General features: G+C 41.6%; 1 protein-coding gene across 1 annotated transcript; it reads right to left on the bottom strand.

Annotated features, from left to right (window-relative positions):
• Positions 1-10,678: 10,678 nt before the first annotated feature.
• Positions 10,679-12,679, bottom strand: LOC110869886. The gene is made up of 2 exons (XM_022119091.1): positions 11,904-12,679; positions 10,679-11,774 (listed from the first exon to the last, which is right to left on the bottom strand). The coding sequence occupies exons 1-2, from the start codon at positions 12,677-12,679 to the stop codon at positions 10,679-10,681; spliced, it is 1,872 nt and encodes a 623-aa protein (XP_021974783.1).
• Between the last annotated feature and the right edge of the window lie 481 nt (positions 12,680-13,160).

Here is a 13,160-nt window from a genome sequence, read left to right as displayed (position 1 = left end):
TTTGTAACGTTTGGAGATATTAACTTCTAGAGTATTAACATAGTTAGTCCATGTGGTTTACACAAAATAACATACTTAGGTACTAATAGAACGTGATTTTAAACCTACAAATAACGTTAATACCTTCAAACGTTACAAAATGAAAAAAGTTAACACCCTAAAATGTGATTTTAAACTATTAGTATCTAAGTATGTTACTTTTTGCAAACCATAAGGACTAACTATGTAATTAACTCTTTGAAATATAACAAAACTATAATAACAGTTTCTATGGAAAATTAAAAACTTTGTTCGCTCAAATCTGTTTGTAAACTAGATAAACATGTGTAGGCCGTGCCTAGAGCCCGCACATATAAACCAATTAAACAAACACCAATGCCCACCGTACAACATATCAAAGCTAAGTAAAGCAATAATGCAAAAAGTACAAACATCATATGCATATTTATGTGGATAATTGATATTATATAAATAGAGAAGCTTTTATACATAAGTTTTTATGTTTTAATGAGAAATTAAAGTGACAAAATAAATTTTGTAAAGCGTTCAAACTTTAAACTCATAATTTGTACAATGAACTTTAAAAATATTATTTCTTTTAACATAACAAATCTTACTTATAATAAACGATTCCAATTGATCCTTATATTATTATTATTATTATTATTATTATTATTATTATTATTATTATTATTATTATTATTATTATTATTATTATTATTATTATTATTATTATTATTATTATTATTATTTCTCTTAATTTTAATGTGTGTGTATATATATCTTTGTCTAATTTTACTATTATATATCAATTAATTTTTACCTTAAAAAATTGGTCAAACTTCCTAATATTATAAATAAATATTATAACAATCAAACTTATGATAAACAATTCCAATTAATACCACGTGCCACTCTCTTCTCCAACCTCATAATTGATATATCTATTAACAACAAATATATTCAACCGTGTGATAAAATTATAATATTATTACATTTATTTACCTATTACACATAAGTATAAGATTATAGTTTATTTTTCTTCAACTCATGTGATAAAATTTATATATTATATATGTATAAGATTATAAATAATATTATTACATTTTTTAATCGTATGACAAGGATTATGTAGAAGTTTATGATTTACATCTTTGTTGATATTCAACCTGTATATGTAATATATGTGTTTGTAACACCTATATATCATAATAATAGTCGATCTAATTTTTTTTAGATACTTAATTTGTATAATATACGGATTTGTAAGCTAGTGTATAATATTAAAGTATATGATCCAACATTGAATGACAAATATTTTAAAGATTTACAAATCACATCCCTTTTTCTAAACGACCTGTATTTCGTATTTTAAAGAAGATCGGTACGGCACAAGCGTCTAATATGAACATTAGTACTTGCAAGGAGTTTATTACTAGGAAATTGGCTTTCACCAATGGATATGTTAAATTCAGAAAATAAATTAAAAAAAATATACTTTTGTAGTTACTTGTCCCATATCCGTTAGTGATTATAGATTTATAGACATGCCCAGAGAAACGCTTTGAGTGTATATTAGATAAAAAAAATACTAGAACTTTGAAAACAATTATGTACAAATAATCCGTAATCACCTACAATGATCACTAACACATTTTAAAGATTAGAGTTTCTACCAAGTTCGTCGTAAGATGGATGTGTATTTGCATAGAGTGTATTTTAGCCAGGAGCGTAGCCATAAAATTTTTCCTACGGGTTCAGAAATTTTCTAGGGTTCGATTTAAAGGATTCTATGGGTTCAATGGCGAAATTTCTACATGTGATGTCAAAAAACACCAATATATAACACTAAAAAAATTGGTAAAGGTTCAAAGCTTAGTATACTAACATCATGTACGACGCCCTCTTCGTAGTGCTGACAAAAAAAAATTGGTACGGCTCATAGCTGTGCCGGCCAGTCGAGCAATGATACCACATCTTTTCTTCAACACCCAAAAGGCACGCTCAATATCTTTCCTAACCGATTCTTTTTTCTTTTTTTTTTTTTGTTGTTGTGAAATACGCTCTTTATTCACTGTACGTATATGGAAACTAATTGTATTGAATTACATACAAAGCAGCATAAGGTAGTTAGGTGTATGGTTTCCGGTTAGGTATCTATATACGCTTCATCGTCATGGAAATGAATATGGTCAATTAATGTTTGTTCGGTTTATGTTCGATGTTTGAATATAGTCCCATAAACTAGTGTTTGGCATGTTATCTTCTGGTACTAAAATGCTACTATAAAATCTAGTTTTTGCTCCTTGTTGTATGAACATATTTTTACACACGTCTATGTACAAAAATCAATCATATTTGAGTAACTAACATTTAAGCAAATCTCATACTTATGGTTTATTTCAGTAGGCACCTTCATTAGCTTTCAATAACTAGTTATGTTTAATTTGATCACTCAAGTAAGTTGAATTATATTTACTAATTTGAAACAATTTAACATGTCGATGGCATCTTTATCTTACTCCATTCCTGTTTTTTTTTTCTTTTCAGTCGTGGAGTCATGATGTTTTTCTCAGTTTTATAGGAGAAGCTACTCTCAAGACCACAATCGCTCCTGGTTTTTTTTTCTTTTCAGTCGTGGAGTCATGATGTTTTTCTCAGTTTTATAGGAGAAGCTACTCTCAAGACCACAATCGCGTGTTAGTTGTTGATTGTGTGGTTCTTCTCTATAGCGCATCTACAAGACGCCGGCTCTGTTGGGTGTGCAGGTTTTTGCTCACGGGTCATGGGTCACGGTTCGGTAGTTAACGGGTCAAGTTAAACTCGATTGGTTTAGTTAACTACTTTCTGCAAGATTTTGTTTGGAATAGAGTGTGGTAGAGATTTGACCGAGTATGTTGGAATTGTACGTTGGATCGCATAGGCAAAAGAGTAGGTCATAGTTATAACCGATATTGCCAATGAGCTGGTGGTGAAGTGGTAAGGGAAAACTTAGTGTTCCAAGTGACCCAGTTTCGATTCCTGTCTCCCACAATTTGTTTTCTGTCAATATAGGTACACGGAGATTTTAAACAACAAGAAAACCAACTCAGGATGTATTTACTTTAAAGTTTAAACAAGACTCAATACAAATCTCAGACTCTCGAACATACTCTTCAATCCCTAATATTCGGATCATCAACACGAAGAACTGACCTCAAGCTTTACACGATCTTTATGGATTAAACACAAGAAACCTGAACTTCATAGAGTTAAAGAGAGACTGAGATAAAAGAAAAAAAACTAGAGAGAGAGACCTGAACTCCTTTTTTCTCTCTAAAAAATATGACGGACCAGATATTTTTAGTATACATATAGGAACACACATCAGCTGGCCCTAGGGCCTTCAGCCCAACCTGCTAAGAAGCCCATCAGCTATACCGCAACTCTAGCAGGCCCATCAGCAACTCATTAAGCCCAGAAGCACAGAAGCAACCAATTAAGTCCAAGCCCATTTTGACATGATGTATAAGTCCAGTCCTTATGTACGTATATTCATAACATGTCAAAGTTAAAACAAATTATATAGCAGCAGTGAAGGCATTAGAAGATGTTAACATGGATTATATGTTTTGACATTTAAATTGATAATAGACATATTTCAACATTTTCGGCGGCACCTGGTGATGATGGAAGACTAGGCGATGATCGCTAGTTTGATCCTTGAATTGAGCGGGTTTTACATACCTCAATGCAGTGCACTGGAAGCAGCCTCTCTATTCCTACGGGGTAGAGGTAAGGCTGTCTACATCTTACCCTCTTCAGAACCTACCTTAGCTTTGCTATTGGTGGGATTTACTGAGTATGATGATAATGATGACTGCAGTGCCTTCGGGTGAGTGTTCACGGGCTTTAGCCCTAGGTGAGGGTCTTCCCTAGTTCTGAGTCAAGTGTATCTCGATGTGGTAAATTTCGCCAATAGTTCATTTAAAGGATTCGTTGGCCGTTAAAAAAAAGCTATTACGGATATTTTAGTTGAATTAGTATTATTATATTGTTTTTGTATTATCACGTTGATGTGCATGTAAGGCAATGGCCTTTTGTTTATTGAATAAACTAGTAATAAGGCCATGCGCGTTGCGGCGCGGATACATTGCAAACATCAAATAGATTAGTTCAAGCGTTTTGTAATGTGTCAAACATACCAAAACGTGTGTTTTGACGTATCCGATATAATCAATGTAACTTATATAAGCATTTAGATCAAATAACAAAATCCAAACCGGGTTGGTTCATTTAGTGGGGTTCCACCTAATTACTACACAACCCTTACATTTTCATTAAGACTTAGTCGCATCAATACGCATAGTGACTCGTATGTCAAATCATAAACCAACTAAAAACGTACATAAAAAAAAGCACGAAAACGTATTATATTTGACCATGTTCATTAACATGAATTTATATTGACATGTACATATAAAAATGAGCATGTGAGAAAATAAAGTGTTTACATCAAAACGTATAACAACCTAAAACATACATAAACATAGGCATGAAAACGTATTATATTAGACCCGACTCATTTTTAGGAAAACTGATGAAACACAGGTTAACACTGAGGTTAATCTGTGGGGTTACTTCTTCTGTGGGTTCAATCTCCTTTCTTACTCGCTGAAATGACCAAGATCCTGCAAAACAGCAACGCCGTTAGTCTCGTTGAGAGGGGAATATGGGGGTTTCCCTCTTATCGAGAGTGAGAGAATAGAGAGCCAGATCCCTTTACCTGAATGATGGAGGGTCCTATTTATAGCCGGAGGGTGAAAGAGGGAGGAGTGGCTGTGCCAACTGTGGATGCGCGCCAGCTGTCCGACCAAGGAGAATATCCTCTTGGTCTGCTCTGCCATGGTCAGTGTAGTGGTACATGTGGCGCTCTTACGTTTGTCCATGCTGGAAACCTTGTACTGGCGTTGTCAGCTCTACCCCCTGGTTTGTCGCAGGTCTATGTGGCGTTCTGTGACTGGTGACACGTGTTGTCCTTTTTGCCGGGTAGAGCATCTTTGGTGCCACCTGCAGATCTTTCAGAAGCTTCTGGATTGTTTTGCTGATGTAGGCGCCATGTGTGCTCAAAAAGTGGTGTGGTCCCTGCCATGTGGGCAGGGAATTGGGACCATACCTCTTCAAGTCCCCCCAGTCCAGTGTGCCTTCTAGTTGAGTTGATCGTCTAGGAGGGATTCTGGACTTATAAGGGTAGTGGTTTTTATAGCGGTTTGTATGGATTTTGGTAATTTACAGATATTTGAGCCAAGTGGAAGCATGGCGCATGGGTTTTGGTACTTTGTGGAAAGTAAGCCAAATGGACGCATGGCGCATGGGTTTTGGCCTTTTGAAAAAAATGAGCCAAACGGACGCATGGCGCATGGGTTTTGGCCCTTTGAAAAAAGTGAGCCAAATGGACGCATGGCGCATGGGTTTTAGCACTTTGTAAAAAGTGAGCCAAATGGACGCATGGCGCATGGGTTTTGGCCCTTTGAAAAAAGTGAGCCAAATGGACGCATGGCGCATGGGTTTTGGCACTTTGTAAAAAGTGAGCCAAATGGACGCATGTCGCATGGGTTTTGGCCCTTTGAAAAAAGTGGGCCAAATAGGCGCATGGGTTTTGGCACTTTGAAAAAAGTGAGCCAAATGGACGCATGGCACATGGCATATGGCCCTTATTGTTTCCTTATGATGGAAGTTAGGTTGTCTTGGGGGAGGATGTTGAGGTGACTTCTGTTGTCCTTGTCTTATCGCAGATGAACAGTCGCCGTTTCAGTTGCTTTCTGTCACGTCGTCAGGCCCTGTTACCCATGTTTCCCGAAAAAAGAGGTGGCGTCTTCTCTTTCTTCTGACGTGTCGTTTCCCCATTTCTTGCTTTTCTTGGACTCTGACGGCCCACTACCCATCGCATTAAATGCGATGGGTATAAATAAGGGTTGGTTTCTTCCTTCTTTCTCACTTTTCGAATTTCTTGAGTTCGATTTTCTCCATCTCTTTCATCTTTCCTTCTTTCTTTGCTTGAATGCGTTCTGTTATCCTTTCATCATCCTCATTATGTCTGGTTCAAATCCGTCACAGAGGAAGAGGAAACATACAGGGAAGGCTCCTCCTGGTCCTGACCAGGCAGTTATTGGGTGGAAAGAAGAAGAGTTCCACAATCTTGTGTAAGGGATGGGTTTTCGCCCTGAGTGGGGAGCCCAGTATCCGATTGCCGGTTCCACCGCCATGGATGCACCTCCTGGCTATTTGACCCTATACGCCGCATTCTTCCGGGAGGGTAATTTTAGGCTTCCGATCACCAAATTCACTGCCTCCGTCTTGAGGAACTACAGGTTGCATATCTTTCAGATAAATGCGATTGGGCTCCCTCGCATTACTCACTTTGAGTATGTTTGCTGGGCTTGCCGGGTTGAGCCGACGTTTGAGATGTTCAACGTTTTTTATAGTGTCACCTATGCGAATGGTTTCTATTCCTTTACCGCCCGGGCAGGTGTGTCTCCGGTTTGCTCCGTTCCTTTAAAGAGCCTGCACGACTGGAAGCAGAAATTTTTCTATATTCGTCGTGGTGTGATTCCTATAGATATGCACTATCGGTTGGTGAGTGAGGGGATTCCGAAGGTGGATGTATTGGTGGATTATGCTTCTCAAGAGTGGTACAAGAAGATAACACACAAGGCAACTGCTATTGCTCAGTTGGAGGAGATGGCTCTGGTTGGTGCTGGAATGAGTTTGCTGTGGGTACCAAAGAACCCTTTGGGTGTACCTGTTTATAGCTACCAAGGCAAATGTATGTGACCTTCTTTAGAGTAGTTATGTATTAACTTGATTTTTGTGTTTGTGTGCTTCCTTATGTCTTTGTCTTTTGCAGTTGGATATAGCCTAATAAATTTGTTGGATCCGAAGGCTGCCGGTGCCATGGTTGAGGCGATTCAAGATGAAGGAAAGCCAACGTGGTTAGATCAGATTCGGGGACGTTTTTTGCATCCATCTGACGAAAGTTTTGCTAAGTATGCTGGAGTTGCTCTAGGTGAAGATGCTGAGGATGATCTTGTTGGTCTTACCCGAGAGGAAGTGGTTGTTCTCTCGAGTAGTAGTTCTGGTAACTCCCTTGAAGGTCTAACGTCTCATTCTGCGCGTGCAGGTGCTGCGCGTGCTGCTGTTAACGAACCTGTTCATGAGGTTGTTGGTGATGATGCGGAGATGTATGTTGATCCTTATGCGCAATTGGAGACGAGGAAGAAGGCAAGGACTGAGAAGGCTGAGGGGAGGGAGAAAAGGGCGGAGGACGAAACTGCTGGTACCTCTCGTAAGCGACCCTCTACTCTTCCTTGTCTAGATTATGTGGTTGTCTCTGATACTGTCACAGCCCCCGATCCCTAGTTCCCGGGAACGGGCAACCGCGAGCCAGGTTCGGTGGTATCACGTTTATTTATCCAAATTTGGCAGTGGAAATTTTCATCAGGACCGTAGTTAGGAAATATTAAATCAGAGTAAACCACCATGTTTGCTAATATTAAACATATGGGTAAAACCCATGTTTTCAGTACACACATTTTATAGGAATAAATCCTATTTATTTAATAAAAACATCCATTTTAATCTTAGGTAACTTTATTGCCACTTTTCCAAGCCTTCAGTGCTGTCCAGCTGGCTTCTATTTGGCTTTCACATTTTGTTACCTGAAACGCGTTTTAAAAACATTTTGTCAGTGGGAAATACTGGTGAGTGAATCCCATTTTAATCAGGTTTAAATAAATCATTTCACAGTGAACAGTATTGAGGGCGATCCCGCAATTACATTTTAATCAGGTTTAAATAAATCATTTCACAGTGAGCAGTCAAGTCTGGCAAGAAACCTCGTAAGTTGGACATTTCTTAGATCACTCCGCCTGCTTCCCCTCCATCGAGGACAGTTAGCCTAACACCTCCCCGGGATGACCTTGAGAAGAAGAAAAAGGAGGACGAAGCAGCTGCGGAGAACGTGAGAGAAGGTGGTGGTGATGTTGCTGGCGGTGTTGGTGGTGAAGGCATTGATGACAGGGGTAAGGGTATCGAGACCGAGGTGGAGTCCAGTGAAGCTACCCCGCGCCAGACCATTTATACTAAGCGCCCTTCGGGTGGCGATGGTGCTACTTCTGGTGCGGTTCGTAGCCCGCAGTTTGTAAATATCCCTTCTGATTCTTGAGGAACCCAGAATCCTGCCTGTGACGACTTACCACACGCCCCCCGCTGGAACCTTACTCAGGGTTCCAGGATGAATGATGTGAACAACTGCCATGAGTTCTTTTCGTTGTCTCTACCACCTGCCGAACCGATGTTCCAGAAGAACCGTAATCGGTTTGCTTTGCTGGACGACCATGTGCGTGCCGGAGTTAATTACTTTGCCACCTCTCAAGAAATTCTTCGTGAATGGCGATTGATGGGAGAAGAAACTGTCGAGTTTGAGAATGCGAAGAGAGCGTTGGCTGAAGAGAGAGAGAGAGAAGTTTAATGCAGAGAAGAAAGGTTTGCAATGGAGGGTTTCCGATGCCGAACAGAAACTTGAGGAACAAAAACAAATTAACCTTCAAAAGCAGAAGGATTGGGAAACTGCCTGTGAACGCACCAATGCTGAGATGCAATCTCAGCGCGAAGCGATTGTTCGATTGTCTGGAGAGAAGAAAGAGTTAGCAGATGAAGCCCATCAGGCACGCCTTTTGGCTGAGAAAAAGGAAAAGGAGTATGTTGATCGTATCGACAAGTTGGAATTCCTTGTGCAGCAAAAGGTTTCTAAGTGTGAGACCGCGCACCGTCTCCTTGAAGAAAAAACTGCGGAGGGTCGAGCTTCGGAACTCCTGGTTGAGGAGGTGTCTGCTGACTGTAAATGGTTGCTTTCTCGTGGCGTGCCCTTGGTAATTTCTTTTGTTTGTGTTTGCCCCTCTCTTTTTTTTTTGTAATTTTTCTCTTATTTAGTCACTTTGCTTTACGCAGCTTACTGACCGTATTTTGAATTCCACTGAACTTGCTACTTATATGTTCGAGTTGGGTCAAGCGGGGTACAATAGTGGTCGAAAGTTTGGTTATGCTGAGGGCAAGGCTGCGGTTATTAACAAGGAAAAAGATTACCATTTCGAGCTTCATAAAGAAGATTGTGATGGCAAGTATGCTGCTAAGCGCAAGGAGTTTTCAACCCTTGACTTTGCTGTCGTCCGGGCTGCGCAGAAGTTGTCCCGGGCGCCGGATGGAGTTGCTTTGCTGAAAAAAGCTCTTGGGGATGAAGCCGGGACGGGTACTAGTCATTCGTAAGCGGAGGATTCCGGTCTGCGAGCCGCGTATGGCCTTGGATGGCCTTGTATTTTTGATGACCTGTTTAAATAATTTTATTTTTACCTGTTATGTGTGTATGGACACTGATCGAGTTTGATGTTTGTATTTTAATAGTTGCTTTTGTGCTTATGCGAATTTTGTTATCGTCATAATATGTGCATGTGGAATTACTTTGATTAGGTGTCACGAATGAATGATGGCGCTGGCAAGTTATGTTGTGTTATCTACAACGTTTATTCTGTCGTATTTGTGCGCGAGTTGGTGCGTGACTACGAAGTGATCGAATTGCAGGTTATTGTGTGAGCTCAACTGTGTTCAGCTTTGGGAGCATTACAATGTTTATTTACCTTGCTATCGATATTTTCGTGTTTATGTGGGCACGAAGTTTTGGTTTGGCGTTTTGTAGGCTTTGGTTGTGTTTCTGACCCGGCTGTGCACTTGGTTGTGACAAGCCTTGGAGGTCTACAACGTTTCCTATGGTCGAGCCATTGATGTTTTCGTGCACGCCCAAAGTAATATATGCAGTTGTGACGAGAAATTTGCATAAAGTAAAAGTAGCCAAACACTTCTTGTATTATGATAAATGTGTTGGCGGTGAGGCCTCTGCGGTTACATAGTTGTTATACATATAACACTTTCTAAGCTGTTGAGCATTCCAAGTTTGTGGAACCTCTTTGTCGTCGATGGTGCGCAGTTTGTAAGCCCCTTTGCCGAGTACTGCATCGATAACATATGGACCTTCCCACTTGGGAGCCAGTTTCCCAGGTTTTTCTGCGTTGGAGGCCTCATTGTCCCTTAAGACATAGTCTCCTGGGTTGAAAGTGCAGACTCGGACGTTGGAGTTGTAATATTTTTCCAGCTTTGTTTTGTACTTTGTCTCATTGATTGCCGCCATCTCTCTTCTTTCTTCTAGGAGGTCCAGATCGATCCTCCTTTCTTCTTCGTTGTCGATTAAGTTCATGGAGAGCATTCGTGGAGACGGCAATCCGATTTCTGCTGGTATTACTGCCTCGGACCCGTAAACTAGACTGAACGGTGTTTCGCCGTTGCTTGTCTTTGGCATGGTTCTGTGGGCTCACAGTATGCTTGGCAGCTCATCAACCCAACCTCTTCTTTTCTCACCTAACCTTGCTTTGATACCGTCGACAATGCTTTTGTTAACCGCTTCTACTTGACCATTCCCTTGCGGGTGCGCCACCGAAGAGAAGGTGTGCTTGATGTGTAATTCTTTGAACCATCGTTCGAGGTCGTCTGCTGCGAAGTTCGTTCCGTTATCAGTGATGATTCTGAGCGGTAGGCCGAAACGACATATGATTTGTTCCCATATGAATCTCTTGACGATAGTTGACGTGGTTTATGCAAGTGCTTTTGCCTCTGCCCATTTGGTGAAATAGTCGACTACGACTATTATGAATTTGACCGCCCCTGGGGCTTCTGGGAAGGGGCCGACCATGTCTATGCCCCATTGCTGGAACGGCCATGCGGTTGTGACTGGTACCAACTCATTATTGAGGCGCATTGTCTTGGGCGCATGTCTTTGGCATCCAATGCATTTCCTTAACTCTTTCACAGCGTCTAAATGCATTCCGGGCCAGTAGTACCCGGCATTCATCACTTTTTCCACCACCATTCTCGGCCCGGCGTGTATACCACAGATTCCTTCATGGACTTCCCGGATCAAATAATTTGCGTCTTCAGCGTCTGCGCATCTCAGCAGTGGGCCAAGGTATGACTTTCTGTACAAAATTCCATCAGCCATTTGGTAATGCTCGGCCTTGTATTGGATTTTTCTTGCCTCCGCTTTGTTTTCTGGGAGAATCCCGGATTGGAGGTACATGATTATTGGGGTCATCCATGACGTTGTTCCCGTTTGTATGACGCTTACCTCCCTTAGTGGAACAGACGGGTTGCTCAGAACTTCTATGCGCACATCCTTTGCTAGGTGTTGGAAGCTTGTAGATGCAAGTTTGCTCAGCGCGTCTGCTGGTTTGTTCTCGCTTCTGTTTATGTGATGCACCTTGTAGGAATATAAGGTTTGTAGCAACGTCTTTGCTTGACTTAGATAGAGTGGCATTACATCCCCCTTGGCTTCATATTGCCCGTTGATCTGGCCAGCCACTAACATGGAGTCCACATGCGCTTCGATGTGTCGGACTCCCATTTTGATCGCCAACCTTAAGCCAGCTAGGAAAGCTTCATATTCGGCTTCGTTGTTTGTGCTTTTGAAATCCAGGAGTATGGCATATGTGAATTCGTGTTTGTCAGGACTCACTAGTCGAAGCCCTGCGCCTGCGCCATCTTCGTTTGACGCTCCGTCCGTGTACAACAACCACGGTTCTTCTACTTGCTTCTTCTCAGCCTTTTCCATTGCTTTACATTCCCGATCCTTGTCATCGGGTACTTCCGTCATGAAGTCTGCTAGTACTTGGCCTTTGATTGTTGGTCTAGGCCTGAAGACCACATTGTGACCGCCCAGTTCTATTGCCCATTTAGCTAATCTTCCTGAGATTCATGGCCGTGCGAGGATGTTTCCGATGTTATAGTTTGTTAACACATGTATGACATGATTAGCGAAATACCTTCGCAGCCGTCTTGACGCATGGATTAGTGCGAGGACTAGCTTCTCCATGATGGCGTACCGCGTTTCTGGGTCGGTTAAGGTTCGCGACACATAGTAGACTGGTGTTTGGATACCTTGACGATCGACGAGTAACACTGCTCCAACTGCCTTATCAGAGGCTGATAGGTACAGTACCAAGGGCTCTCCTTTGATTTGTGCGGTTAGTGTTGGCAGTTTGATGAGGCAATCTTTCATCTCGTGGAACGCACTCTCTGCTTCCGGAGTCCACTGAAATTGGCTTTTCTTCATACAGTTGTGCAATGTTTTGATGAACGGAAAAGACTTTGCGGCGTGATTAGCTAGGAAACGATTGAGCGCTGCTAACCGTCCTGCTAATTTTTGCATGTCTTTGAGGTTTGATGGGGAGGGCATCCTTTCGATTGCTTGGACCTTTTCTGGGTTTACCTTGAAGCCATCTCTTGTGACAATGAAGCCCAAGAATTTTCCTTCTTCCATGCCGAACGAGCATTTTGCCGGATTTAGTTTGATGCTTACGCTGCACAGCGTGTTGAAGGTCTTTTGGATGTTTACCAGCATCATGCTTTCTTCCTTGCTCATAATCACCGAATCGTCCATGTATACCTCGATGTACTTGCCAATGGCATCGCTGAAGGTTTCGTTCATCAATCTCTGATAGGTCGCCCCCGCATCCTTTAGACCGAAAGGCATCTTGGTGTAGCAGTACAGCCCTGTCGGTGTGCGGAATGCGGTTTTGTCCTCGTCTTGAATGGCCATCTAGACCTGGTGGTACCCCTTGTAGCAGTCGAGGAAGCACTTCCACCTGAATGTTGCTAGAGAGTCGATATTTTCGTCAATGTCTGGTAAGGCGTAACAGTCCCGTGGACATGCCTTGTTTAAGTCTTTGTAATCTACGCACATTCTCCAGCTGCCATTTGGTTTTTTCACCATCACTGGGCTTGCCACACATGTTTGGTATCTGACTTCCCTACTGATGCCGGCATTTAACAACTCCATCACTTGCTCCTTCATGGCATCGTGTTTTATATCGCCCAAGTGGCGCTTGGCATGTACTACTGGCTTTGCTTCTTCTGAGACGTTTAACCGGTGTTCTAGCCGTGGAACACCCACCATATCTGCTGGTGTCCAGGCGAACACGTCCATATTTTCATGTAATAACTTCTTGAGCACCGCGCGTGTTAAATCGGACATCGCAGGTCCTAAGGTAACTGTCTGTTCTGGGTATGCACTGTTCAGG

Source organism: Helianthus annuus, chromosome 8 (genome assembly GCF_002127325.2).
Source record: "Helianthus annuus cultivar XRQ/B chromosome 8, HanXRQr2.0-SUNRISE, whole genome shotgun sequence".
In the NCBI taxonomy this organism is placed as follows: Eukaryota; Viridiplantae; Streptophyta; class Magnoliopsida; order Asterales; family Asteraceae; genus Helianthus; species Helianthus annuus.
Note: the sequence above shows the minus strand (reverse complement) of the source record. Positions and strands in the feature narration are given on the sequence as shown.

Coding starts and splice junctions, on each gene's coding strand:
- LOC110869886 (XM_022119091.1), bottom strand. CDS start 12,679: ATGGCCATTCAAGACGAGGACAAAACCGCATTCCGCACACCGACAGGG. Junction 11,775..11,903: donor GCGTCAAGACGGCTGCGAAG/GTATTTCGCTAA, acceptor TGTGGTCTTCAG/GCCTAGACCAACAATCAAAG.